The sequence below is a fragment of the Neophocaena asiaeorientalis genome, unplaced genomic scaffold (genome assembly GCF_003031525.2).
Source record: "Neophocaena asiaeorientalis asiaeorientalis breed wild unplaced genomic scaffold, Neophocaena_asiaeorientalis_V1.1 scaffold30, whole genome shotgun sequence".
Taxonomy (NCBI): Eukaryota; Metazoa; Chordata; class Mammalia; order Artiodactyla; family Phocoenidae; genus Neophocaena; species Neophocaena asiaeorientalis.
This window is the reverse complement of record NW_020174923.1, coordinates 12,236,530-12,260,808: the sequence shown is the minus strand read 5'-3', so window position 1 is coordinate 12,260,808 and position 24,279 is coordinate 12,236,530. Positions and strand designations below refer to the sequence as shown.

The 24,279-nt window shown below is 51.7% G+C and overlaps 1 protein-coding gene across 3 annotated transcripts in view; it reads left to right on the top strand.

Moving 5' to 3' along the window:
* The window catches only part of CCDC57 (coiled-coil domain containing 57), a 78,556-nt gene that overhangs the window by 2,159 nt on the left and 52,118 nt on the right, over nt 1-24,279 (top strand). For all 3 annotated transcript variants that reach the window (XM_024761178.1, XM_024761181.1, XM_024761179.1), the window contains exons 3-8: nt 45-169; nt 11,276-11,690; nt 12,877-12,985; nt 21,052-21,153; nt 22,584-22,741; nt 22,906-22,980. In XM_024761178.1, coding sequence (XP_024616946.1) covers nt 11,284-11,690; nt 12,877-12,985; nt 21,052-21,153; nt 22,584-22,741; nt 22,906-22,980 — 851 coding nt within the window. In that variant the 5' untranslated portion in view covers nt 45-169; nt 11,276-11,283. The remainder of the gene's footprint in view (nt 1-44; nt 170-11,275; nt 11,691-12,876; nt 12,986-21,051; nt 21,154-22,583; nt 22,742-22,905; nt 22,981-24,279) is intronic.

The following is a 24,279-nucleotide window of genomic DNA, read 5'->3' as shown; positions in this document are numbered from 1 at the left end:
TTTTTTTTTTTTTTTTTTTTTTTTTTTTTTTTTTTGTGCTGCAGTGCGCGGCTTGTGGGATCTTAGTTCCCCAACCAGGGATTGAACCCAGGTCCTTGGCAGTGAAACATGGAGTCCTAACCACTGGATCACCAGGGAATTCCCGATTCCTTATTGATTTTAAGTTTTGGTATGTGAAATATTTATGTGGTTCTAAAAGTGAGCACAGTATCAGCTCTTAACTACAAGACTATTCAAACTTCTATTTTATCATTTATTCGCTTTTTTGGGGGGAGAGGCAAGGGAATCTGGCAGCTGTAAATTCAAATAAAAAGCACTCTGTTCCCCTCACTGTAGCAGTATCCCTCACCCCAAGCAAGTTCCGGTGATTGAATTAAGATCTATCTGCTGCTCATCTCTCTCAGGTTTTACAAATGGTCGTGGGTACTGTTTGGCAGTCAGTGAAGGACAGGAGAAAAGGCTTGGGTCATAGGCCCCTAATTTTCATCCCCTCGATCCCCTTAAAAATTGTCTATACCGAGTTTAGTTCATGCTGGGATTCCAGAGGGTGCCATCACTGAGTCCCCTGTCCTGAGTGCAGAGATGAGCCACCTCTGGAATTTCTTTCAAGTCCCACAAAAATGTTTTATAAATTCAGCTTTTTGAATATATTTACAGAGCACCAGTAAGACAACATGCCTTACCAAAGTAGATTTGGGTTTTCTGCATTAGGAATGGTGGTTGAGTGGAAAGCCAAATGTATCTGGAGCCACAGTCCTTCAGAGGAAGGAGATAAAAAGAAACCTCTGCTTTAGGCGTCTCTTTGCCCAGCCATTGTGCCTAAATGGCTTGTTTGTGAGCGTCTAGGGACTGACTTTTAGCCTTTACAAATGGTCCTTTTTTGTACATTTTAGAGTTTGCAACTGCTTATGTTTTACTGAGGTCATGCAATGTTTTTTCAGTAAAGTACTTGTCAAGTGTTTATTCTAAAACAATTGCTCCAAGTTTTTGGTCAGACAAACAAAAGTGTGATTAGTTCTACTGTCACATCTGCAATTGGGTAGCCTGTGGGTTGCTCTCTGATTTGGTCATCTTGGCAAGGGGTGAGATTGGCAAGGATGAAATCATCCTCCCAGGCTCCTTCCTGTATACCCAGCTTATAGTCGCTGCCGCCGGCTTGCTGGAGAGGTGGGGCCCCGCCAGGGCGGGGCAAGCCCCTCTGCAGAGCCCACTTGGCTTGGAAAGCTCCTTCTTTTCCATGGAGCTCCTTTTCACATATGGTTTCTTAGGCCTCATCCTTTGCCCCAAACTCTTGTAAGTATGATGTTGGCTGTTAGGAGATGCTTGGCTGTAGATCCTCCTTGCAGCCCTGGCCCTGTCGTAATCTGTGAAGAGACACCTCAGAGTCTCTCAATGCCTGGACGCGCCAATTTCTGAGCCTCTTTCTCAATGCTCCGTTTGATCTGACAAGACTGGGCCTGCATGGTCAGGGTCAACTGCTGCAGACCACCGCTGGGTTTTGGATGAGAGAGTAAGTGAGTGCCCGAGCTCTTCCACACCCCACTGTATAGTCTGTGGCGGCATCTTGACACCAGGGGTGCATTCGAACTCACTCATGACTGAGGTGGTCTTCAGATAGGGCCTCTGCTGCTTGTGTCTGTTTGCAGCCTGCAAATTTTCCATGTTTGGGAAACCATGGCTTTCATGACGAGTAACTTCCATCTTCCTAAGACCCAGAATTTCCAAGTGCCTTTCAGAACTAACAGGTAAATATCCCCCTTAGGTGTTAAAAAAAAAAAAAAAAAAAAGTTTAGAAAGCTCAGCATTTTACAGATGAGAACATCAGAGTGATGAGATGACCTAGCACAGTCCTGGTGACCCCACTGCTTCTCTTAGAAGACCGTGAACGCCGTGGGCCAAGACAAGTTGACAGTGCGCTCCCCCCGCCCTTCCCGGAGATTTCTCCAGTTGCCCCAGAGGTTTTGTGTGGTCCCTCCTGTAAACTGGGTGCTTGCTGGGGATGCCTGCTGGACAGATTGGGTCCAGATTTTGAATCTGTGACCTTTAATAAAAGCCGATTATTCTTAGCCTTGGGGCTTTTAGGATTTGTGACGGATGCAGGGCAGGCTGTCTGTGACGGGGTGGGAGGGAAAGGAGCATAGCACTGGGCACGTCGAGGTCCAGCGGAGCATACACAGTAGAAGCTGGTTTCTCTCTGGGGACCGGCTGGAGGTCCAGAGGGAGCTGTGGTGGGCAAGATGGGCCAGGCCCCATCCTAGGGCTCTTCATATACTGTGCCAAACAGGTTGAACTTTCTTTTGAAAAGGCCACGTGCCATGGGCACAGTATCACATGGTCAGATTTCTGTACTAGAAGAGCAATTTCCATGGGTGGCTGTGTGACCGATGCATTTAAGAGGCAAGCCTACGGACGGTCCTCAGAGGAGGGAGGCCCGTTGACGTCACAGACCTCCGTGTGCTCTCTCTGTAAAGAACCGCAGTGATGACTCAGGCATTTCATCAAAGATCACAGTAGCATCGGCATCATTTAAAGTTGTGTATTTGCTTAAATCCTGATTCTTTGCCTGTGAGTGTGCACAGGCATGTGGGTGGTCTGTGTGTACGCCGATTTCTGTTGACAAGACTGCCAGACCCCAGAACTCACTAGGCCACGCGCCAGCTCGCACTCACGCAGCCCCACTGTAGTCAGCTGGCTCTGTGCATATGTTGGGGTTTGGGGGGGCCAGCCATTAGACGTCAGTTAGTGTGGGTGAACGCCCAACTGTGGAGGTCATCGAGTCGCCTTGTTATTGCACTCCGGGCTTTTCTTGAGCTTGGTGGCCAGGCTGACCTGCTGGAACCCTGGTTTCCCAGTGGTCCTGGGAGGCTTGCAGCCAGGGCAGGGGCCACGGGCTGAACAGAATGTGTAAGCCTCCTGAAGGCTGAGCAGAGCCCCTTCCTGCCTTTCCCTCTGGGCAGGGCCTCCCTGACCTCTGACCTGAGCAGCCCTGCGTCTCCAGCCACGCTAGTGATGTGGGAAGTCACCTCCTCTGCCCCTTTGTTTCCGTGCATCTCTGTCTTGTCCCAGTAGGGATGACAACCCGTTGGTGTGGGGACCTGGCCCGTGTCTCCAGCAGGTGAAACAGCACCTGACATGTAGTAAGTGCTAAATAAATACTTGTTAAATGAATGAATTTAAGAAAGTTTGCTATGTTTATGAGAATTTTACATAGTATCATTTTTTTTCTGGCTACAATGATATACATCCTAACTGGAGTAGTAACAAACATTTGTTATCTCCTTCAAGGTGCCAGGGATTGGCGTACAGAACAGAGTGTGGTGACCTCAGGACATACCTGGGGAATCCCCTCGGCTGTCTACCTGGGGGAAATACTTGGCAACTGACTGAACTGGAAGCCAATAACTCCAGTTTTTACTGAATTCAAAACTTTTTAAAGTCAATGTCCTTAGTTTTCCTGTAGTTCATTGATACATCCAGTAACACACTTAAAGATCAAGTTATTGTTGATCTAGAGTGACCAAATCTGAACGGAGAGGCCTGGCGATCAGAGTGTGGGGTGCTTGGGTATTTTGGAGTGGGGGAAACCATGGACGGGGTAGCAGAGGTGGGCCAGGCACCTCAGCGGATGCAGGGTCATCCTCTGTGGTAGAGCCACCTGGGCTCTGAGACCACCTAGTACACAGGGTTGTGGGTACTTTAAGGAAGCTGAGCCTTTGGAGGAGGAGGAGGAGTGGTTTGGAAGGGCCCTGGGGGAACAAAGATACCTGCCTCCCCGGTTCCTCTGCTGTAGCCTCAGAGCCCCATGTTTATGTGTTGTCATGTGATAGGTTTTTTTACTTTTTTTTTTTTTTTTGCGGTACTCGGGCCTCTCACTGTTGTGTCCTCTCCCGTTGCGGAGCACAGGCTCCGGACGCGCAGGCTCAGCGGCCATGGCTCACGGGCCCAGCCGCTCCGCGGCATGTGGGATCTTCCCAGACCGGGGCACGAACCCGCGTCCCCTGCATCGGCAGGCGGACTCTCAACCACTGCGCCACCAGGGAAGCCCGTCATATGATAGTTTTTACCATTTAGTTATTTAGTACATACTTTTGAGCGCCTCCTGTGTGCTGGAGTTCCAAGTATGGGATACCATGTGGAACGTGTAGGGAAGAATGATAACATCAGCAATAATGCACCCGCTCCTGGTAAGTGCCGCGCAGAGAATTTGGATAGGTCTACGGCATTGCACCAGTTTGGGTCGAAGTTGAGGGGGGATTTCCTGGAGTGATCCTTGAGTTGGTCTCAGTGACAGGAAGGAGCCTGCTTGTGGGTTGGGTGGAGCATTCCAGGCAGAGGGGCAGCTGGATTGAGATTGACTGACGGGGTGGGAGGGGGAACCATTCAGCACATCCCAGCCCTGAATGTAGCGATCCAAGTGTTGTAAGTGGACCGAGGAACCGGAAGCACTGCTGGGCGGGGGGCAGTTAGGCTTTTTTTTTTTTAAGATTCCTTTGGTGGCTGTGAAAGGGCAAGTGTGGAGCAAAGGGCCCAGTTCATGGTCTGGAGTCAGCGAGACTCCAGGTGAGGGATGATGGTGGCTGAGGTGTGATGAGGGGATGAGAGACAGCAGGAAATCCAGGCTAGTTCCTGGTGTTCAGCTTGGGCAGCTGGGTGGAGAGGGGTGCCATCGGCGAGCTGAGGGCAACGGGGGTGGGGGCGTGCAGAATTGAGGGTGGCAGGCTCAGGGTCTCTGTCAGCACCCTGTTAACTCGAGATGGCAAGCAGGCCCTGGATGGATGCAGCTAAGGAGAGGCTGACATGGCCGCACTGGGCCTGCGGGTGCTGGGCGAGGCAGGGTGCGACTGCCTAGCAGGAGAGGTGGTGGAGACCGGGGCTGTGCCCAAGGTCTGCCCCGGCAGAGCTCTGCTCTGCCCCAGAGCCCTGCGGGGAGGCCACCACGCTGTCCCTGGTTAGGACAGCTCTATCAGGACACTTGTGGAGTTCAGCCATCCCTTCTGATTAGGACCCTGCTTCCGAGTTCGTCCTCCCTCCCTGCCCTCACACTCAGGACGCTTGCTTCCTGTCCGATGCCACATGTCAGGGGGCGCTTCCTCCATCAAGCATTCTTAGATTCTCGGGGACACCGAGTGGGTGTCCTACGTTTAACCCAGTTCCCACACTAACTGCCTGGGGTTAGTGCCGATCCCACGAGATGCCCCCCTTCTGGATGCCAGTTGCAAGTCCAGGTTGTCACCTATGCTCTGCCCGACTGCTGTAAATCAGGGTTCCCATGACCCTTCTCCTCAGGTTCAGTAATGTGCTAGAGCAGCTCACAGAACTCTGGGAAGCGCTTTACTTACTAGATCACCAGTTTATTATAAGCGGATACAACTCAGAGCTGCCAGATGGAAGACACAGGGTAAGGTGGGTGGGAGGGGCCGGGAGCTCCCGTGCTCGCTCTCCCGGCACACTGCCCTCCACACTTCCACGCCTTCACCAGCCCAGAAGTTCTCCAAACCTGCTAGTTCAGGGATTTTTATGGATGCTTTTGAAACCGTGCATAATAATTAGTCAAACCCATTCACCTGCCTTCACTAATCAAGGTAGTTTTAAGACTTGCATGTCCTCCGAGCAGCATGTAGCCTAAACAATAAGATGTTTGCCTGAGTTGTTTCCCAGGAACTTGGAGTCAGCTGTGTCTAGTTCAAGCTGAGCCGGTTAAGACTGGATAGGACCATCAACCCTCCAACTGGGCATGTAGGAGTGTCCGCTTGGTGACCTTTTAACACTGGAGGGTCGAAAACTCCACCATCAAAACGTGCAGGCCTGTAGCCTAGTTACACCTGTGCAGACCGATTACCAAACCTTTTTTCAATCACCTTTCCTCATGGGCTTGCCTCTGACTGCCCTGCTTCTTTATTCCTGATCCCATAAATACCCCGAGCCCCTTGCCTCTGGGGAGGTGGATTTGAGATTTGATTATCTTGCAAATAAACACCCTCTTTGCTGCAACCTTGGTGTCTAAGCGAGGCTTGTTGTGTGGGGGGCAAAGTGAACCTGGTTGCCAGCCACGAGGTAAGTCCAGAGAGACGTTTTGCCTGTGCCTCGTTGGCCCCTTGCCAGTACTGAAAGCCTGTAGAGGAGTCTGAGCATCTGCTTGGTCTGTTTGTTCCAGGGACCGTCCCCTGGATTTCCCTAGGGAGGTGTTGCTGACCTTCGGTGCTTAGTTTCATTTTGCAGCAAAGAGACAGGTTTTGGGTTTGTTTTTTTTGTTTGTTTGTTTGTTTTGCGGTACACGGGCCTCTCACTGTTGTGGCCTTTCCCGTTGCAGAGCACAGGCTCCGGACGCACAGGCTCAGCGGCCATGGCTCACGGGCCTAGCCGCTCCGCAGCATGTGCGATCTTCCCGGACCGGGGCACAAACCCATGTCCCCTGCATCGGCAGGCGGACTCTCAACCACTGCGCCACCAGGGAAGCCCCTGTTTTGTTTTTTTTTAATTTATTTATTATTTATTTTTGGTTGCATTGGGTCTTTGTTGCTGTGCGCGGGCTTTCTCTAGTTGTGGCAAGCGGGAGCTACTCTTCGTTGCAGTGCGTGGGCTTCTCATTGCGGTGGCTTCTCTTATTGTGGAGCACAGGCTCTATGTGCGCGAGCTTCAGTAGTTGTGGCATGCGGGCTCAGTAGTTGTGGCTGGCGCACTCCAGAGCGCAGGCTCAGTAGTTGTGGCGCACGGGCTTTGCTGCTCTGTGGCATGTGGGATCTTCCTGGACCAGGGCTTGAACCTGTATCCCCTGCATTGGCAGGCGGGTTCTTAACCACTGCGCTACCAGGGGAGCAGGTTTTGGGTTTTGAGTTTTTGTGTTTGGAAGATGTCTTTTGGGTGAGTAACCTTCTTAAAGAAATGCACCTGTGCCTGTTGCCAAAAACCTTGGCTCCCTGTGCACCAGTGCCGAATAGAAATACGGAGACAGAGATTTGGAGGAAAAGAAATAGAGAGGCTTTTATTTCTCTGCCAGGCAAAGGAGAGACGTGGCATGCTGGCACCTCAAGAACTGTGCCCCTGCTCCTCCGGGAATCAGAGAAGATTTACATGTGGGGCTTGCAGTCAGGCCTATATGATAAGGATCAAAAATAGTGAAGGTCTTGCATTCTTTTTCCTGCATTATTTCAAAACAGTCACAGCTGGCCTCAGGCAGCCTGGTAATTGGGTTGTTGGGTCCGTTTGTCTCTTGGTTATCGGCCTGCGACCTTCTTTCTGAAATGCGGATGCTACAAGGGAGTGCAGGATGTCATTCACATAGTGTTAAAGAGTGATAGGTTAGCTTTGTGAAGTACAAATCTAGTTACAGACACTACAGATTAGTAACAGTTAAAACTAGGAGTGATTAACTCTTTCAGGCCAGGTTATGTTTCTTGTCTAGCCTGTTCACTGTTCCCTTTATTTTTCTTGTTCTCAGGAGAGGGAAAACTTCATTTCTATTTTTGCTGCAACATGCCTAGATTGTTTGCCAATCCTGTCCAGATTGTGGGTTGGAGGCCCACCTGGCAGGATTTTTAAACCTGATTGATTAAACCATTAGCCACTGGTGATTGATTCAGCCTCCAGCTCCTCTCCTTTCCCTGAAAGTTGGGAGGTGGAGGTGCAAGTTCCAACCCTCCGGTTCCCCTGGCAACCAGCCCCCAACCATTGGTTATCTAGGGGCTTTCCAAAATCACCTCATTAACATAGACTCAGGTGTGGTTGAAAGAGGTTTGTTATGAATAATGGGAGACATTTCAGGAGTTATTTCAGGAACTAGGAACAAAAACTAACTAAAGATGCCCCTGTAGCTTCTGTCACTCAGGAAATAGGGTTTTAGGAGCCTTGTGCCAGAAACCGTGGATGAAGACCAGTGTTTGTTGTTGTATCACAACCCCACAAGGCCCTGCGTTCTCCTCCTTCTCCCTCAGCCTCTCGTGCCTGTGCCCTCTCCCTTTGCTCCGCATCTCTGGTGCAGTCACCCCGAGACAGGCTGGGCTGGAAAGGCATGTGCCTCGTCCCCTCCGTGAGGCTGGTCTGCACCCCCAGTGGACACCAGGGAGTTGTGGATGGATGTTTCTGTCCAGATTGAGATCATCGCGGACCCCTGAGGATTAGGGGCTGCGAGGACCAGCCTTAAGAAATGATAGTATTTGTCACACAGGTGCTGATAAAAGCATCCCCTGCACAAGTGTCTGGAGGTCAGCACAGCAGGCCTGTGGGAGAGGCTCAGCCTATACTTTTTCTGTCCTCTGTGGCTGCTTTCACACAGAGTTGAGGGGCATCAGTAGAGACCCTGTGACCCACCAAGCCCTCAATATTTACCGACTGGCCAGGAAAGGGAGAAAGCTTGCCAGGCCCTGTCCAGCACAATTTGTTTCCCTTATCGTGAGGAATTCATTTAGATCTAAATGCCGACAGCTTCACCTGGGAAACTACCTTGCTTTTTCCTCATGAAAGATGTAAATCCTATGATGGACCCTGTTTTCCTTTGTGCTTTGCCTTCCAGCAAGCCCTTAGTCAGATGCATTGCTCAATATTTAATAATTACCTGGCCTTCATTGCCCATTCCTAACGTTCATCGTGTGTTTCTTTTTTTTTAATCAATTTTATTTATTTATTTATTTATTTTTGGTTGCATTGGGTCTTCGTTGCTGCACGCAGGCTTTCTGTAGTTGCGGCGAGTGGGGGCTACTTTTCGTTGCCATGCACGGGCTTCTCATTGCAGTGGCTTCTCTTGTGGAGCACAGGCTTTAGGCGCGCGGGCTCAGTAGTTGTGAGCTCAGTAGTTGTGGCACACTAAGCTCATGGGCTTAGTTGCTCCGCGGCACGTGAGATCTTCCCGGACCAGAGATTGAACCCGTGTCCCCTGCACTGGCAGGCAGATCTTTAACCACTGCACCACCAGGAATTCCCTCATCGTGTGTTTCTTATTTTACTTTCTGTGTTCTGAGCACTGTTCTGCTGAGCTGTGAGAAACAAATGTCTCAAAAGTTTGTTTCATGTTCCCACTGTCCACAGGGGTAGACAAGCACGTAACACGCATCTTCTTCCAGAAAACGCACCTTATTGTTTCTTTAGTCCTGACAGAATATTTTGGGAGTCTCTAAATACGAACCCAGACCGCTTTACTTTTTTTTTCATTTTGTTTCCAAGATGTTAATAGTAATAATTTTGATTACACAGATAATTTTTTGGTAGGGTGTGTGTTGTGTTTGTTTTTTGGTTTTTTGTTGCTTTTCTCTAGAGTTTTATGAGTTCTGTTATTAGTGATCACCTTTCACAGGGCAAAGAGTCCACAGCTCATAAGCTAAGCGAGACTTGGGCTGTCTGAGGAGAGCAGCGCTGGTGGCAGCAACTCTGCAGGTGTTTGAATTGAGGTCCTACGAAGAGTTCAATCACAGTAAACCTGATGCCATCAAAACGTTGTGTAAAATGAAAAATTTGTTCATTTCTTACCTCTGCTGGGTTTTAGAAAGTAAGGTTTCGTTGTAGAACTTTGTTGGTTTGTTTTTCTTTTAATATTTATTTATTTATTGGCTGCGTTGGGTCTTGGTTGCGGTGCGCAGGATCTTTCGTTGTGGCACATGGGCTCTTTGTTGTGGTGCGTGGGCTCCAGAGCGCGCAGGCTCTGTAGTTGCCTCATGCAGGCTCTCTGGTTGTGGCACGTGGGCTTAGTTGCCCCACGGCATGTGAGATCTTAGTTCCCTGACCAGAGATTGAACTGGTGTCCCCCTCATTGCTAGGCAGATTCTTAACCACTGGACCACCAGCGAAGTCCCCCTGTTGTTGGTTTTTGTTATCAGTAATTTCAGGAGTGAAATGAACTTCATGTCTCTAAAAAAGTAGTCCTCTTTCTGCTTTAGAGAGTGTTTGCTGTAAATGTAATGTTAAAAATAAATTTTAAAAAAGACCCTCAGGTTCTCCTGTTCCTGCTTCTGAGTTAGTTTGTGGATATTTGCTTTACATTGACCAAGGGGGACCAATATTCATGCTGCTGGTGCCCCTTGGGAGGGGCTGCATAGAACCTCCACAGCCTGCAGGGTGTCTTCTCAGGCCCCTGGAATCTTGTTCCTCTGTCCAAGAGGGTTTCCATGAATGTGTATTGACCCTGTGGGTTGAGATGGCCTGGGACAGTTTGTCTTTTTCCTCTTAAAAAAGACCCACTTAAAATGAATCAGACATTTCAGACTCTTTAGGGACAATGATACACAAAAGTCACTGCTGGATGCCTGCCTCAGACCCCACCTGGCCTTCCTGGAAAAGCACTCTCAGAGCCGGGCATCATTCACATGCCACCCTCTACCCCAGAAGATGCCAGTGGCACCTGTGCCAGCCTTTATGCCTTCTGGGCCTGTTGTGTAGCTGGCAGGGCCTGACCCATAGCCTCGGACACATTGCATAAGTCAAGCCCAGGAGATTCCCCTCTCCATCCCCACCAGCGGTTCTGCGTATCAGAATCCACCCCATCTCTGCCAGGTGATGGGACCAGGACAGTGGTGGAGGTGCCCTGGTGGGGAGCAACCCTCACCGGCCCTGCCCCTTGTGGGCCATCCTCTGTGGAGACGGGAAGCAAGAGGTCTTCAGACACTTGTTGTCAACTTGACAAAGTAGTTTTATGCTGTTGAATCTAATAATTAAAAAATCGGAGTTGTGTATTATATATCTTCGTTTTTTTAATTTTCATTTTTTTTCTAGCACTTTATTGTGTTTTACAAAAGTATCAGTGCACGATGGACTGGAGACACAAGAACAGAGGAGCCTGCTTCTGGGTGGTGGATCTCCGGGAGCCTGCATTCCAGCTCCAGGAGTAGAGCATGGGTGTGGGAAGGGGCATTGGCTCAGGGGCCACCTGGGGCCAGTCACAGCTCAGCTACTGAGCGGCCTCATTTTTTTATTTGCAAAATGGAGAGAGCACTTTATGAAACTATTTTAAAGAACCTAGCTTTTGTAGGTGAGCAAACAACACTCCCTGTCTTTCCTTCCTCTCTTACCTCGGTGATCCTGCACTTACTGTCTGTTCCCTCTGCTGTAGGGTGAGGATAGGGTAGAAAGAGCCTTTGGGGTCTGGGCCTAGTATGCCCCTGCCCTGCTGGAGCCTAGGGGAGCTGCCTTTGGCTCTCCAGAACTCAGAGTGTGACCAGAAAGCCAGTAACTGGCCAGAGCATCCTCCTGCTTTGGTGACAGCGATCACTTAGTTGGGGATCTGAGGTGTGTGTTGTGGAAGACAGGGTCCCTAACGGTGAACCCGTCGCCTGCCTCCTCTTTGCTGCAGCTGCCGACATGCTGCCCCCGCCCACAGAGCAGGCCCTGAATGCCCTGCTGGCTCGCAAGGAGGAGGAGTGGCGAGCACTGCAGGCCCAGCACTCCCAGATGCAGGAGGCAGCCCTGCAGGACGCTCAGCGCCAGCTGGAGGAGGCACAGGGGAAGCTGCGACGCCTGCGGGAGGACTTTGTCTACAACCTGCAGGTGCTGGAGGAGCGGGACCGGGAGCTGGAGCGTTACGACGCTGCATTTGCCCGGGCCCGTGGGCTGGAGGAGGCCAGGCAGGCCGAGGTGAGCGAGCTCAAGATCGAGGTGGCCAAGCTGAGGCAGGCGCTGGCCGGCGAGGCCCGGCGGGTGGAGGATCTGCAGCAGCAGTCCCAACAGAGGCTGCAGGAACACCGCCTGGAACTGGAGCGGGTCCACAGGTGAGGGCCAGCGGACCCCACTCCCCGACCCTCCACATGCCTCCGGCCCCACAGCGCTGCCCGGCACCCACCTGTCCAGTGTTTGTCAAGGGAAGGCAAGCAGGGCCACACCTGGATGTCTTTTTCTGGGTCCCAGTGTGGCTGAAATTAGTGGAGATCGGTTCAACTATTTGGAATTTTTCCCCATGATTTACAAATCTATATCATTTTAATAAAACATATTTGAGCTTATGATTATTTTAATGGTGTGGAATATATTTTAAATCCAAAACTAAGTGAGCTGACTTGAGGCAAGTCGACTGAGACCCTGAAGCTGCTGTCAGGCTTGTGGGCTCCACTCACGGTGAGAAGGGAGATCAGGCCTCAGCTGTGCGCTCTGCTGCAGCCTTGAAGTGCTGTACCCTGTTTTGTGACGTGTCTCCTCAGGGCTTCTGCCTGTTCTTTTTCACCGAATTGGGGACATTTTCAACCGTTATTTCTTCAAGTACATTTTTGGCCCCACCCTCTTTTTCCTTCCATTCTGGGACTGCAGTGATGATAATGTGAGTGTTACATCTTTTGTTATCCACAGGTCTCTGAGGCTCTGCTCATTTTTTTCAGTCTATTTCTATTAACAGGTCAGGTAACTTTTGTTTTTCACTGGTTCTTTGCTCTAACATGTTCGTTCGGCCTTTGAGCCCAACCAGGGTGTCCTTTGTTTTGGTTATTGTACTTCTCAGTTCTCAAATTTCCATTTGATTCTTTGTTACTTTTTCTTTGCTGAGAGTTTCTGATTTCCATTTGTCCTAAAACTGTGCAAAATTGCTTGTTGAAGCATCTTTATGACGGCTGCTTTAAAATCCTTGTTAGATCATTTCAGCATCTGCGTCATCTTGGTGTTAACATCTGTGGATTGTGTTTTCTCATTCAGGTAGAGATTTTCCTGGTTCTTGGTATGACCAGTGACTTTTGATTGTATCTTAGGCACTTTGGGAATTGTGTTGTGAGAGCCTGGATCCCACATCACGTACTCTTCTGCAGGCAGTCACCTGTCCAGGTGCAGCATGTAGGTCCCCTGGGTCCTGCCAAAGCCACCCCCGCAAAAGTGAAGCATCACCTGTCACCCGGTGTTTGCAAAGGTGACCCTGCAAATGAGTAGTTTGGAGACTCTTCAGTGTTACTTTTCTTAACTGCACTTTTCACACAGTGACAGGAACAGTGAGCTGGACCAGCAGCGGGAGCAGTATGGGAACCTGAAGTGGAAGCTGGAAAGGAGGCTGGAGGAGCTGGACAGCGAACTTGCCCTGCAGCGGCAGGTAGGGCGTGGGGTCCAGTTCCTCCTCAGGTGCCCACCCTGCCCGCCCTCTCTGAAACCAAAATTGTACCAGTTGGAGAAGACCATTTTGTTAGCCGTATGGTATCCTGGGATCACAGATTTCTACTTTATGGTGATCTGTGGGGAAGTGTGTCTAAATCTTCCTCTGTAGTAACTCCCCCAGGGTTCTCTTTCCTTGCAAATAGAATAAACATTTCCTCCTTTATTTATTTTAGAAAAAAGTATTATGAAGTTAAAGTTTGAGTTATTTACTGTGGAAAAGAGCTGAGAGCTCAAGTTGTGATAACTGTACTTCTTTCAACAAAGCAGTAAATAAGTTTAAATATAGATGTATCAGCTGACAGGTGACACTTAAACCTGTCACCAAAATTTCTCCTTGGTGTCATTGAAACTCAGCCTACACGTCTGAGAGACTCAGCTATGTTGGGGTTTGGGTGAAGGATATCCTTCACACTTATGGCCGAAGTCCATGTCTGGCAGGGCTGCGTGTGTGCAAGGACATGGGCACCCTTGGTCTCCTTCCAGGATGTGCCAAGCTTGTGTCATCGTAGCAGTGACTGGTGTTTATGGAAACTGCATCATGGAGCTCCTTGTGTGTGTGTGTGAATTTATCTGCTCAACACAAGAGACACAATTTTGTTCTACATTTTCCAGATAGGGGAAACATTAAGTAACCTGCCCAAGATCCCCCTCAGTAAGTGGCAGAGCCGTAATTTGAGTCCAAGACAATTCCAGTGCAAGAACTCTTAGGTACTGTCATACTGCCACAGGATAACAACTCACGCCTCATTTTTATAAATTTATTTATTTTATTTATTTATTTTTGGCTGCACTGGGTCTTTGTTGCTGTGCACGGGCTTTCTCTAGTTGCGGCGAGCAGGGGCTACTCTTCATTGTGGTGTGCGGGCTTCTCATTGCAGTGGCTTCTCTTGTTGCAGAGCACGGGCTCTAGGCGTGCAGGCTCAGTAGTTGTGGCTCGTGGGCTCTAGAGCGCAGGCTCAATAGTTGTGGCGCACGGGCTTAGTTGCTCCACGGCATGTGGGATCTTCCCAGACCAGGGCTCAAACCCGTGTCCCCGGCATTGGCAGGCAGATTCTGAACCACTGAGCCACCAAGGAAGCCCACGCCTTATTTTTAGACTTGTGTCTGTGATGTTGGAGAGGAGCTGGATCTAGAAGTCAACCTGTCTGTGTCCTTACTTCTGCCGTCCTTGGAGTGATGCTGACTGAGCCATTGAGCTCTGAACTAGGCCCCTAGTCTCTCCAGTGGATGTGCCACTGGGCAGATGTGAATGGTGTGCCTGCCTGTGCTGGTTCCTTTTCGGGCACTGGGGTCAGCGGTTCTCAAGGAGGACAGACCTGTCAGCTGGCAGACTGAGGCCTGACTGCTGGGCTGTCTGTCCCACAGCATAGCGTCAGTGTCCTGAGATAGGACGGCATCCTGATGTGCTGTACCCATCAGGATGGAAGGCGCCCACGGACACAACTGTCCTTGTGACCGAGCTTTCAGGCACGGCCGCATCTACCAACCACGGCTGGTGGAAGAGGGGGCCCTGCCCTTTCCTTTCCCTCTTGGAAGCTTGAATTTTACTGTCCATGATGCCATCATCGCTTAGAACATTTGAAATTTCCTGCAGAGGACTTTCTTTTGGAATCCTCAGGGACCAAAGAACTTTTTCCATTATGGGCGGGTTTGACTTTTTGAAACAGTCCAAGGTCACTGGGGCCTGAGCTGAGTGATCAAGACCAGGTATGACTCATCTAAGTCATGAGGTTTCCTCAAGTGGCATTGGAGTCCCTTCCAAAGAAGGAGTTTCGGAAGGGCTCTGGGCAGCGGTGGGAGTGTCCCAGTTAGCAGGACAGTCAGTGGCACTTGGAGGCAGCAGTGCCCTGGTGGGAGTTGTGGTCGTTGGGCTGGGTCTGTGGGTGGCTTCTCAGCCTGTCCACACTCAGAGCCCTTGCTCCGACTCAGGCTTGTTCAGGCTTTGAGCCCCCTTGTCCACAAGGAGGGCACCTCCAGATGGGAGTTTTTATACCAGCCCCGTCTCTGGAAGGAAGGAAGCTTGACGTCTGGACTCTCCAGCTCTGGGCTCCGTCCAGAGCTGCTGCCAGGAACTTGGGCAGCCTTTGCTGCCTAGTGTGGTTCAGGGACAGCTGGGGCTCACGCCAGCCTCAGGGCTGTGCTGCCCACGCCCGACTCTCTGTGACTGCAGAAAGGGCCTTATGTGCTCATCAGCTTTGTGGGCTTCCTTTGGGCTGGTTTCCCGTCTCCTTTTTCTGAAGATCTTTGTGTTCATTATTGACTTGTCAAAGGTAGAATTGATTCAATGGTAACAGTGATTTTTATTTTCAAAAAAGGAAGTATAAGATGATGGGAGCTGAGTTTGTAAGCTGTAGACTGTGGACTTAAGGTTTTTCACTGTTGGTTAGCAGTCACAGGATTAGAAGCCACTGGAGGAGAAACAGTGATTTGTTGATTTATTCATTTAACAAATAGACTTTGCCAGACACCACCCCGGGCCCTGGGGTTAGGGCTGAGCAGGGGCCCCACCTGCCCTGAGAGTGAGCTGGCCCTTGTGGGGGCACAGTGGACACCCAAACATTACAGGCTCTGGCTGTAGCATCCTAGGGACATCACCTGCATAACACAGGGAGGCAGGGTGGATGGGGCTGACCTTTAATAGGCAGGTCAGGAAGGGCACCCTGGGAAGAGGACTTGTGAGCCCGCCTTCAGTTGGCATCAGAGTTCAAGTTCAAGGGGGCTGAGATAGCAGCGGTGTAGGCCTCCCAGGCCCTCGTGAGGATGGCCTTTGCTCCAAGTGAGGTGAGAAACTCTTGGGGGCTTGTGAGCCAAGTTGAGTTTTTAAAAGATCCTCTGTTGTTGGGTTGAGGACAGCCTGTGGGACTGGGGAGGCAGGGAGACAGGAGGAGCCTGCCGCAGCCCCAGGTGAGGGGCTGGGGCTTGAGCCACTGGCAGGTTCTGGATACACCTAGACGGCAGAGCCAGTGCACACGCTGATAGATGAGATGGGGTGAGAGGCAGGCGCCGAGGACACATCTGGTTTGGGGCTGAGTGCCTGGCGGGATGACTTGCCCTGTTTGGAGATGGGGGAACCACACAGGGAGGATGGGGAGGGCGCTCGGTCGGGCTGCATAGGAAGTGGCTTCTGCGCTCCCAGGTGGACAAACTGGGAGGTCAGGATGGAGCAGGTGGGCCACAGGGTACAGAGCTAGGAACCTGGGACACCCCCAAAGGGTGACTGTAGGCAGAGGAGCCATCCAGGCTGAGCCGGGGACATCGGCACAGGGCAGGGGCATGGGTGGGGGACTAGCAGGAGAGGGGCCCCCAGGAGCAAGAGAAGAGGGTGGTCGGGAGGCGGGCCTGAGCCCCGTGTCTCTGGGGTGAAGTGGGGGTGGGGAGTGGACTTGGACACAGCAGCGCGTTGCAGGGGTGGTGGCTTTCTTGTTTCCTCACCAAGGACACGAAATGCTTGCCCGCTGGTCTGGGCCAGACCCTGCCTGTGCGAGGGCTTCCTGCCCCTTGGCAGCCACAGACTGCAGAACTTTGAGCGGAAACCAAGTGCTTCAGTAGTTTGTAGCGTTAGGAGTGAGTCTCAATGATTTTCATATTCTGATCCCAACAAGGGTTACTCGAGTGACCCCTTATACTTCGTCTTGCTTCTCAAGGGATAAAAAAAGTATGTTTTCAGTTGTACTTCTGCATGGTGTCTCTGAGGCCCCCCACCTTCCGAGGAGCGGAGGGAGGCTGCTATGGAGGTTATTGCAGGGCGGAGGCAGACGAGCCCGTTCTTGCCGGCGCGCTCAGGCTGGGTTCAGCCTTCCCCGACTCTTTCCTTCAGGGAGCTGAGTCTGTCCAAGCCTCTTCAAAAGCAGGGGCCTCGTTACTTGGTCAGAAACCTGGAATCCTGCTAGTGTGCTGGGCTCTCCGTGTGCTGTGCTTTCCAGGACGTGCATTTCAGTTTGACTCTGTCCCTCAGTGTGTGATTTCTGCATCTGTATCCAGACCTCCCGTCCATAGGGCACATCAGCCACGAGTGTCTGCTTTCCTGTCACCACTGTAAACAAGACGATAAAGGACTAAGGACAGTGAGAACCCACAGCAGTGACGGGAGCAGGAGAAGGGCCTCAGCACACGGATGAGTGAGCCTGAGCCTTCCCGGGGAGGGTGGGGGCAGCAGCTGGGGAGCGGGCCTGTGGGAAACACAGCCAGTGGGCCTACAGACTCAGAGAGGTTAGGCCTTGGGACACCAGGGGCCATGCACGTGCAGGTGGATGTCTGTATTTGGGGCCGCGAACCACCCCCTTCATGTGCGGATGGAGTGCCCAGCAGCCAGGAGCTCCTTCCCCAGGCAGAAGCTCAGCACAGTTTTCTTTACAGAAATTGAACTACCCATGGGGAGAAGGAAGGCGGCTGTGTGGGCCCTGGTGTCTGCAGCGCAGATCTGACATTGGGGAAGCAGCGCCCTCAGTCGGCTCTGCGAAGATTCAACTTAATTGAGCTGTCATTTCCTACAGTCCATGCACCCATGTTAAGCGTGCAGTTCAACAAGGTTTAACACAGGTACTTGAGTAACAACCAAGACAGAACTTTCCTGCCACCCAAAGTTCCACGTGCTTCTTTGCAGTCAGGGAGCAGCACCCCTGGCACCGGCCCCACTGGCCTGCTTCCTGCCGCTTGCGGCGAGATCTGTCTTTCGGAGAGTCCTGTGAGAATGGAGCCGCGCACTGTGCCCTTTTTTGTCTGGCTTCTCTCTCACCATGACGTGTCTGAGGCTCATGGTTGTCATGTAGTTGGCAGCTTGTTCCTTCTCGGTGCCAGTGCTGTGTTGTGTGGAGGTGCTAGTCTCTTTCCGTTCTCTGTCAACGCACATTTTGGACACTTGGGTCGTTTCCAGTTTGGGGCCATTTCGAATGAGGCTGCTGTGAGCATCCTTGGCCGTCTTTGAATGGACACAGGCTACATGACCAGGAGTGCAATTTCTGCGATGTGTACTACGGCTGTGAGTAACTTTTTAAGAAGCTGCCGAGCTGTCCTCCAAGATGGTTGTAGCATCACATTCCACCAGCAGCAATTAGAGTTCTAGTCGCTCCCCCTCCGTGCTGGCACTTAGTGTTGTCAGTCTTTTTCTCTTTAGCCAGTCTAGTGGTTGTGTAGTAGTGTCTTACTGTGGTTTTAATGTGCTTATCCCTGATGATCAAAGATTAAGCATCTTTTCACATGCTTACTGGCCATTCATATATCCGTTGTGAAGTGTCTGTTCAGCTTTCTTGTACTTAAAAAAATTGGGTTATTTGTCTTTACATTACTGATATGTAAGAGTTCTGCATATATATTCCAGAAACAAGTTCTTAGGTATATATATTTCAAATGTTTTCTTCCAGGAATTCCCTGGCAATCCAGTGGTTAAGACTCCGTGCTTCCACTGCAGGGGGCATGGGTTTGTTCTCTGGTCGGGGAGCTAGGATCCTGCATGCCACGTGGTGTGGCCAAAAAAAAAATTTTTTCTCCCATTCTGTGCCTTTCCTTTTCCTTTTTGTAACAGTCTCTTATGAATAGCAGGTGTTTTTAATTTCAGCATCCCAGTGAACTTTTTATTGCCTCATTCCTGAGTAGGAGCATATAACTGAGGCAGGATTACAAGACAGAGAAATGCCAGCAACATAAGACACCCAGAGGAACAGGGAAAATGACCCTGGGTAGGACAGAGATGATTCCCGAGACAGTGATCCTAAAACCCGCCGCCGTGTGATCAGCTCAGGTGTGAGGCAGCATGGTGGGCCGTGTGGCCCTGCCCGTGCTAGGCTTGCCCGGGCATGGCGATTGGTTGTCCGTGTTGGTCTAACTGTCTGCGTGGGCAGCTCTGGTGCTGTGGCCTCCTGGGCTCTGCAGGCGGTACCAGTGATCCTGCAACTCCTGTCAGCCCAGTCCTGGAGGATGGGCCAGGAGAGTAGCCACCTTCCTGCTGCCAGGGCAGGGGCTGGCTATTTCCCTCCTTCCCATGAGGCTCTTCCTGTGTCGTTCCCCCAAGGTGAGAACTTGAGCCTCTTGGGAATGGGGTGGGGACAGAGCCAGCCACTCATCCCATTATATCTTCATTTTCAGTGTCTAAGAGCACATTGTGGGGGCTTCCTGAGATCAGTGTCCCCAGGGGTGTATTTTGCATCCGTAACTCAGGATGCCAGGAGGAAGGGCCAATCATAACAAGAAAGAATTTTGACAATTAAAAGTATGTATAGAGCCTTCCCTGGCCATCGTTAAGACTCCACACTTCCAATGAGGGGGCCCGGGTTCAATCGCTGGTCAGGGAACTAGATCCCCCATGCCATGACTAAGAGCCTGTATGCAGCAACGGGGATCCCGCCTGCCTCAACTAAGACCCAGCGCAGCCAAATAAATAAATAAATATTTAAAATTTAAAAAAATAAAAGTATATATAAAGAAATTAATTCAGAAAATGGAAAAAAGACACAGAAAATCCAAGAGAGAATTTAAGAGACACGGAGGATAAATCCAGGATTCATCTAACAATACAAATTCCAGAAACATACAGCAGAGAACAGGAAGTTGTCAGATTATCAAGTAAACATCATAGCCACTTCTCAGGGTGGGGACTTCAGACTGAAAGGCCCCCAGAGCCATGAGCAAAATGGGTTTCAGAGGAACAAAGAGGAGGTGCTGCAAACGTCCAGAAAACCTGTAGAGTCAGAGCCTGGCCCAAACTCCTCAACCTCAGCTTGGGACAGAAGACACATGACAAGGTCTTCAGCACTGCTGGGGGAAGAGATGTAAGCCCGGGGCCCTGGGGTGTGAGGGTGTGGATGCCTCTGGCTGGGTAACAGCCTCTCAGGAAGTTAACTGGAGTGTAACTACTGAGCGAGCCCTGTGCAGCGTGGCTGTGTGTCGGGGCCGAGAGGTCAGCCTTTAGCTGCCTCTGTTTCCCTTTTGAGTTCAGAACATTGAGAACCAAGAGATGGAGTGGAGGAGGCTGCCAGGAGAATGGGGGCCTGAGCTGGGCGAGTCCCCAGGACTGGGTGGCCCCAGTCACAGGGCTGAGCTGGCAGCCTCACCTGGAAGCCTGTGAGTCTGAGAGAGGTGGGGCAGGGAAACCGAGGGCAGCTCCCATTCCAGCCCCCTGGGAGAAGGCCGAGTGGGGCAGGGGATCGTGGGACTCTCACCCTGATGGGAGCTCTTGAGCTGGGGAAGGAGGTCCGTTCCAGCAGGCGTAAACCAGGAGAGAGGAAGAGGGCATCCAGGAATACCGAGGACCACCTAGGGGAGCTGTGAGTCTCGGGCCTGGATGCTGGCTGTGAGGCAGCCCAGGGAGAGACCAGATGGGCATGGAGACTGAGGGCCCTGGAGGGACCATACCCCAGGAGAAGAAAGGGTCACATTATGGGGTGTGTCCTGGGAAGCAGACACCACTCAGGAAACAGGAGACAACCAGACAGAGAAGGGGCGGTCAGAGAGACAGAGAATTGAAAACTCTGGGAGAAATGAGATGGGAACCGTCATAATCGTTCGCTGTTGGGTGAGCCGTGAATCACTTCATTGTTGTAATAGTTTATGGACTTCTGGGTTCAGCCCGTGGGTGAGGCTTGCACAGCCAGGGGAGTGGAGCCGTGAGCCCCGTGTCAGGGGTGTGGGGTGGGGCTGCTCAGGAAGCCGGCAGGTAGCGTGGAGGGAAGAGTGGCGTGTTGTTTAGAGAGAGACATAGACGGAACCAACAACAGAACTGCTGGGAGGGGTGCTTCTGAGCTCATGGGCCTGGTGTCTCTCCTTGTGGGTCCACTAGCAGCTCTGTCTGTGCAGAGCAAAACCCCACAGGACCACAGGGGAGAGGGACAAACCTACGTCCACGGTGGGAACAAGAGCCCTCCGATGTCCTTCATGCAGCGTTACAGGCCCCAGTCCCACTCTTGACCTCGTCCTCCGCTAGGTCCTCTGCGTCCCTCCTGCCGTCAGCGTGCCTGTGGGTCTTTGCTGGCCCCACCGTGCTCTTTTCACCACCAGCTCTTTTTGTTCCAGGAGCTGCTCCAGGAGTTTGAATCTGAAATGCAAAAGCGGGAGCACGCGTTCCGCCTGCAGGCTGACAGCATGAGCAATGTGGTCCTAGCACACGAGCTCAAGGTAGAGGGCGCCCTCGGACTGTGATCATTTCCTCAGCAGAAGTGAGAAGCCCCTTGCGAGTTAGGGTTCACATGAAGGCCTCCCGCTTTGTACGTGGGCCTCGGTCTCTGCCACACAGAGTTGGGGGTGACATGCAGGTGACATGCTTGCCACTGTGCCTGCCAGGGCCCCGGTCAGGAGTGACGGCCACTCTGCCCAGCCAGAGGAACGCTGGTGCCACCGGTCCAGGTCTAGTTACCTGCCCTTGAGGAAGTGCCTCCCTCAGGAGAAACCACCACCCCGCAAACTCTGTCCTTGGCCTGTGTACTAGCGTGACGCCTTGGAATGGGCCTGTGAGGAGGGGCCCCTCATCCCCCTATTGTCAGGAGGAGGCCTGTCTGCAGTTGGTGCTCCCAGCCGTGGTGCTGGCTCCCCTCCATGAACAGGACTTCTCTAAAGCACTGGCCCCAACGTGGCCAGGGCACACATGAGGAGCACGCATTCCTGGCCTTTAGCACCGAGACAGGGAGCAGCCTGGAGGGGAGGGGGTGTTGTGCCGGGGTCAAGGAAGCAGGGTTGATGCCTGGCCCGGCCCTGCTGCCCCAGCTGGTCACATCTGGGCAGCGTCCAGCCAGGTGTTAGTAGTAAGATCGACACCCTGCACTAGTGGTCAGCAAGGTCCCTCCTCTAGGCTGCCAGCCTCCCCACAGGGCTGCAGTCCAGGGGGCAGCACCAGGCCCTGCCTGACCCCTCTGCGGGAGTCTCCCTGACTTTCCCCTGGAGGAATGCACCCAGGGCCAGTAGGACCTTGAGGCTGGGGCTGCCTCACAGTGACACCACCACCACCCCGCCCCGAGGCCACTTTGAGGACTTCTGAGCACCAGGGGAGAGAGAGCAGGTGGGACGTGCAGGGCCAACCTGTGCCTCACAGTGCGGTGGGTACTCCTGTCAGAGGAGCAGGGGACAGGGGTGGGTGAGCCAGGGCATGCCCCACTCCCATCTCCGGCATGCCACGAGTCGGTTCTGGTCCCCTGAACACCTGCCCCTTGAGGGCATCACAGGTTATACACAGAACTGATTTGGGGGCAGCAGTACCATCACCTCTGCATTATAGTCGAGGAAGCTGAGGCCCAGAGAAGCTATTTAAAAATTGAGTGTGTGGCTGGGGTTTGAGTGGGGTCACTCAGTAGGGAGCCACGTTCGTACAGCCTCCATCTGGCTGTGTGATTCCAGTATCAAATCATGCCCGAGTCGGGTGCTGGGGTACCACAGGGACTCACACGGGGCCCGTGCTCTCAAGGTTGTGGGAGCATGTGAGGAGACTCACTGTTCTGTTGCTTCTCAGATTGCAGTTTTCCTTCGCTCCCAGTTCTGATAAAATGGTAAGGCTTACCTCTAGCACCTCAGTTTGTTCCACTTATATCCTTATTTTGAATTCTTCTCTTTCAAAGATTAAACTGCTGAACAAAGAGCTCGTGGCCCTGAGAGAGGCCGGGGTGAAGGCTGCGGAGTCCCTGCAGAGCGCCGAGGTGGTGAATGCAGAGCTGGAGGATAGGCTGCAGCACAGAGACTGGGAACTCAGGGACCTGGCTGCCGTGAAGGACGCCCGGTGCGGAGTCTCCCCATATCCCTGTGGGTGGACGTGGCCAATGCGCCCGATGTTTAGCGTGGTCTGGACTCCAGCCTGGAGGCATCTGCCTGTTCTGGCTTTTTCCAGGCCGGCTTTGCTGTAGCCCCTTACCTGCTTTTCCCACTAATATTTGATTCTTTCAGGATAAAAGACTTAGAGGGTAAACTTCACTCTGTGCAGCTCACCAAGAAAAAAGAAGAGGAGACGTTTAGGAGGAAGTGAGTGTTTCTGGCTCCAATGTCAGCGGAGGGAAAACGTTCCCAGATCCCCTTGGGGGCAGACCCAGCCCTCCTGTGGGACTGTTAGCTGGGTCAGGCCTGCTCTTCCAGGGTCTCCCCTCACTTTTCAGTTCAAATTAGTATATTTGTGTGTGTTTGGAGGAATATCATCAAAACACTGAGAATTACAGAACACGCCTTGTAAAATGCATTGCTGAAAGCCGTCCAGATTGACACTTAGAGCCAATATACTTGACCCGCTGAAACAAGTCTTGGGAGCAGGGTGCACACAGATGCTCCGTGTCCTCACACACTGCGTGACCCCGCAGAGTCGTGTGCAGCCCAGGTGGTGTTATTTACGGAGCCAAGGTGACAAGAAACCTGTGTTCCTTGGTTCCTTGGTGTGGGCTGGGGTGTCCATGCCCTGGAGTCTTGGTGTTTGCCTTTTGAAAGTAACTAACCAATGGTCACAGAATAATGCAGTGCAGAAATAACTCCCTCCCTTCACTAGCTGTCATGATCAAACTTTTGTTGTGATTTGGTGAAAAAGAAAGGTATATCCTGCCAGAAACTAATGGGTACAGCAACTGGCATGAGTATAGTTTTTTGCTACTAGAATGTGGAAAATACTGAACAGTTTGCAAGGTGAGTAAGATGAAGATTGATTGTAATTGGAATGAAAAGTACGGCATGCGACTTGATTAAATAAGGCTTAACCATCTCATTGAACAATGCTGATGGAATCTGAAAGAAATCATGTGGAATTACATTTTTTAGGGCTTTTTACTCTTCATCGAAACCAAATAGAATAAAAGCATAAAACATCATGGACATCATGTCAGCTGTCAGCGACACCCAACAGTGTATTTTCGAGACGAATGTTCTGTTGACAGAGTTCCAGTAGGTTTGGCATCTCTAGCGAAGACAGACATGCAGCCCACATCCCGCGGCCCCCAGTTCTGGGAAGCCTCAGATTCCGGGTTGAAAGCAGCCCAGCAAATGGGGTAGCTGCGAGGCCAGGGCAGTTTACACCTGCCTTCTGCTTCCCGAGTCCGTGCAGCTTCTGCTGGTGGCCCTTCACTGAAGCACATGTTCTGGGGTCTTTCTCCCATGGACTGTGAGCTTGGGAGGGCTGGGGCCCGGCGTCTGAGAATCTCTCAGTCAGTGTTTTCGTGTGAGGAGTGAGGAGCAGAGAGAAGCGGGCAGAAGTGCCCTTCAGGAGGACATGCATGCAGCACTCCTGAAGAATGAGGAAGGTTCTAGGCTCGGGGGTCCTGAGCAGGGCCTATGTGAGCCACT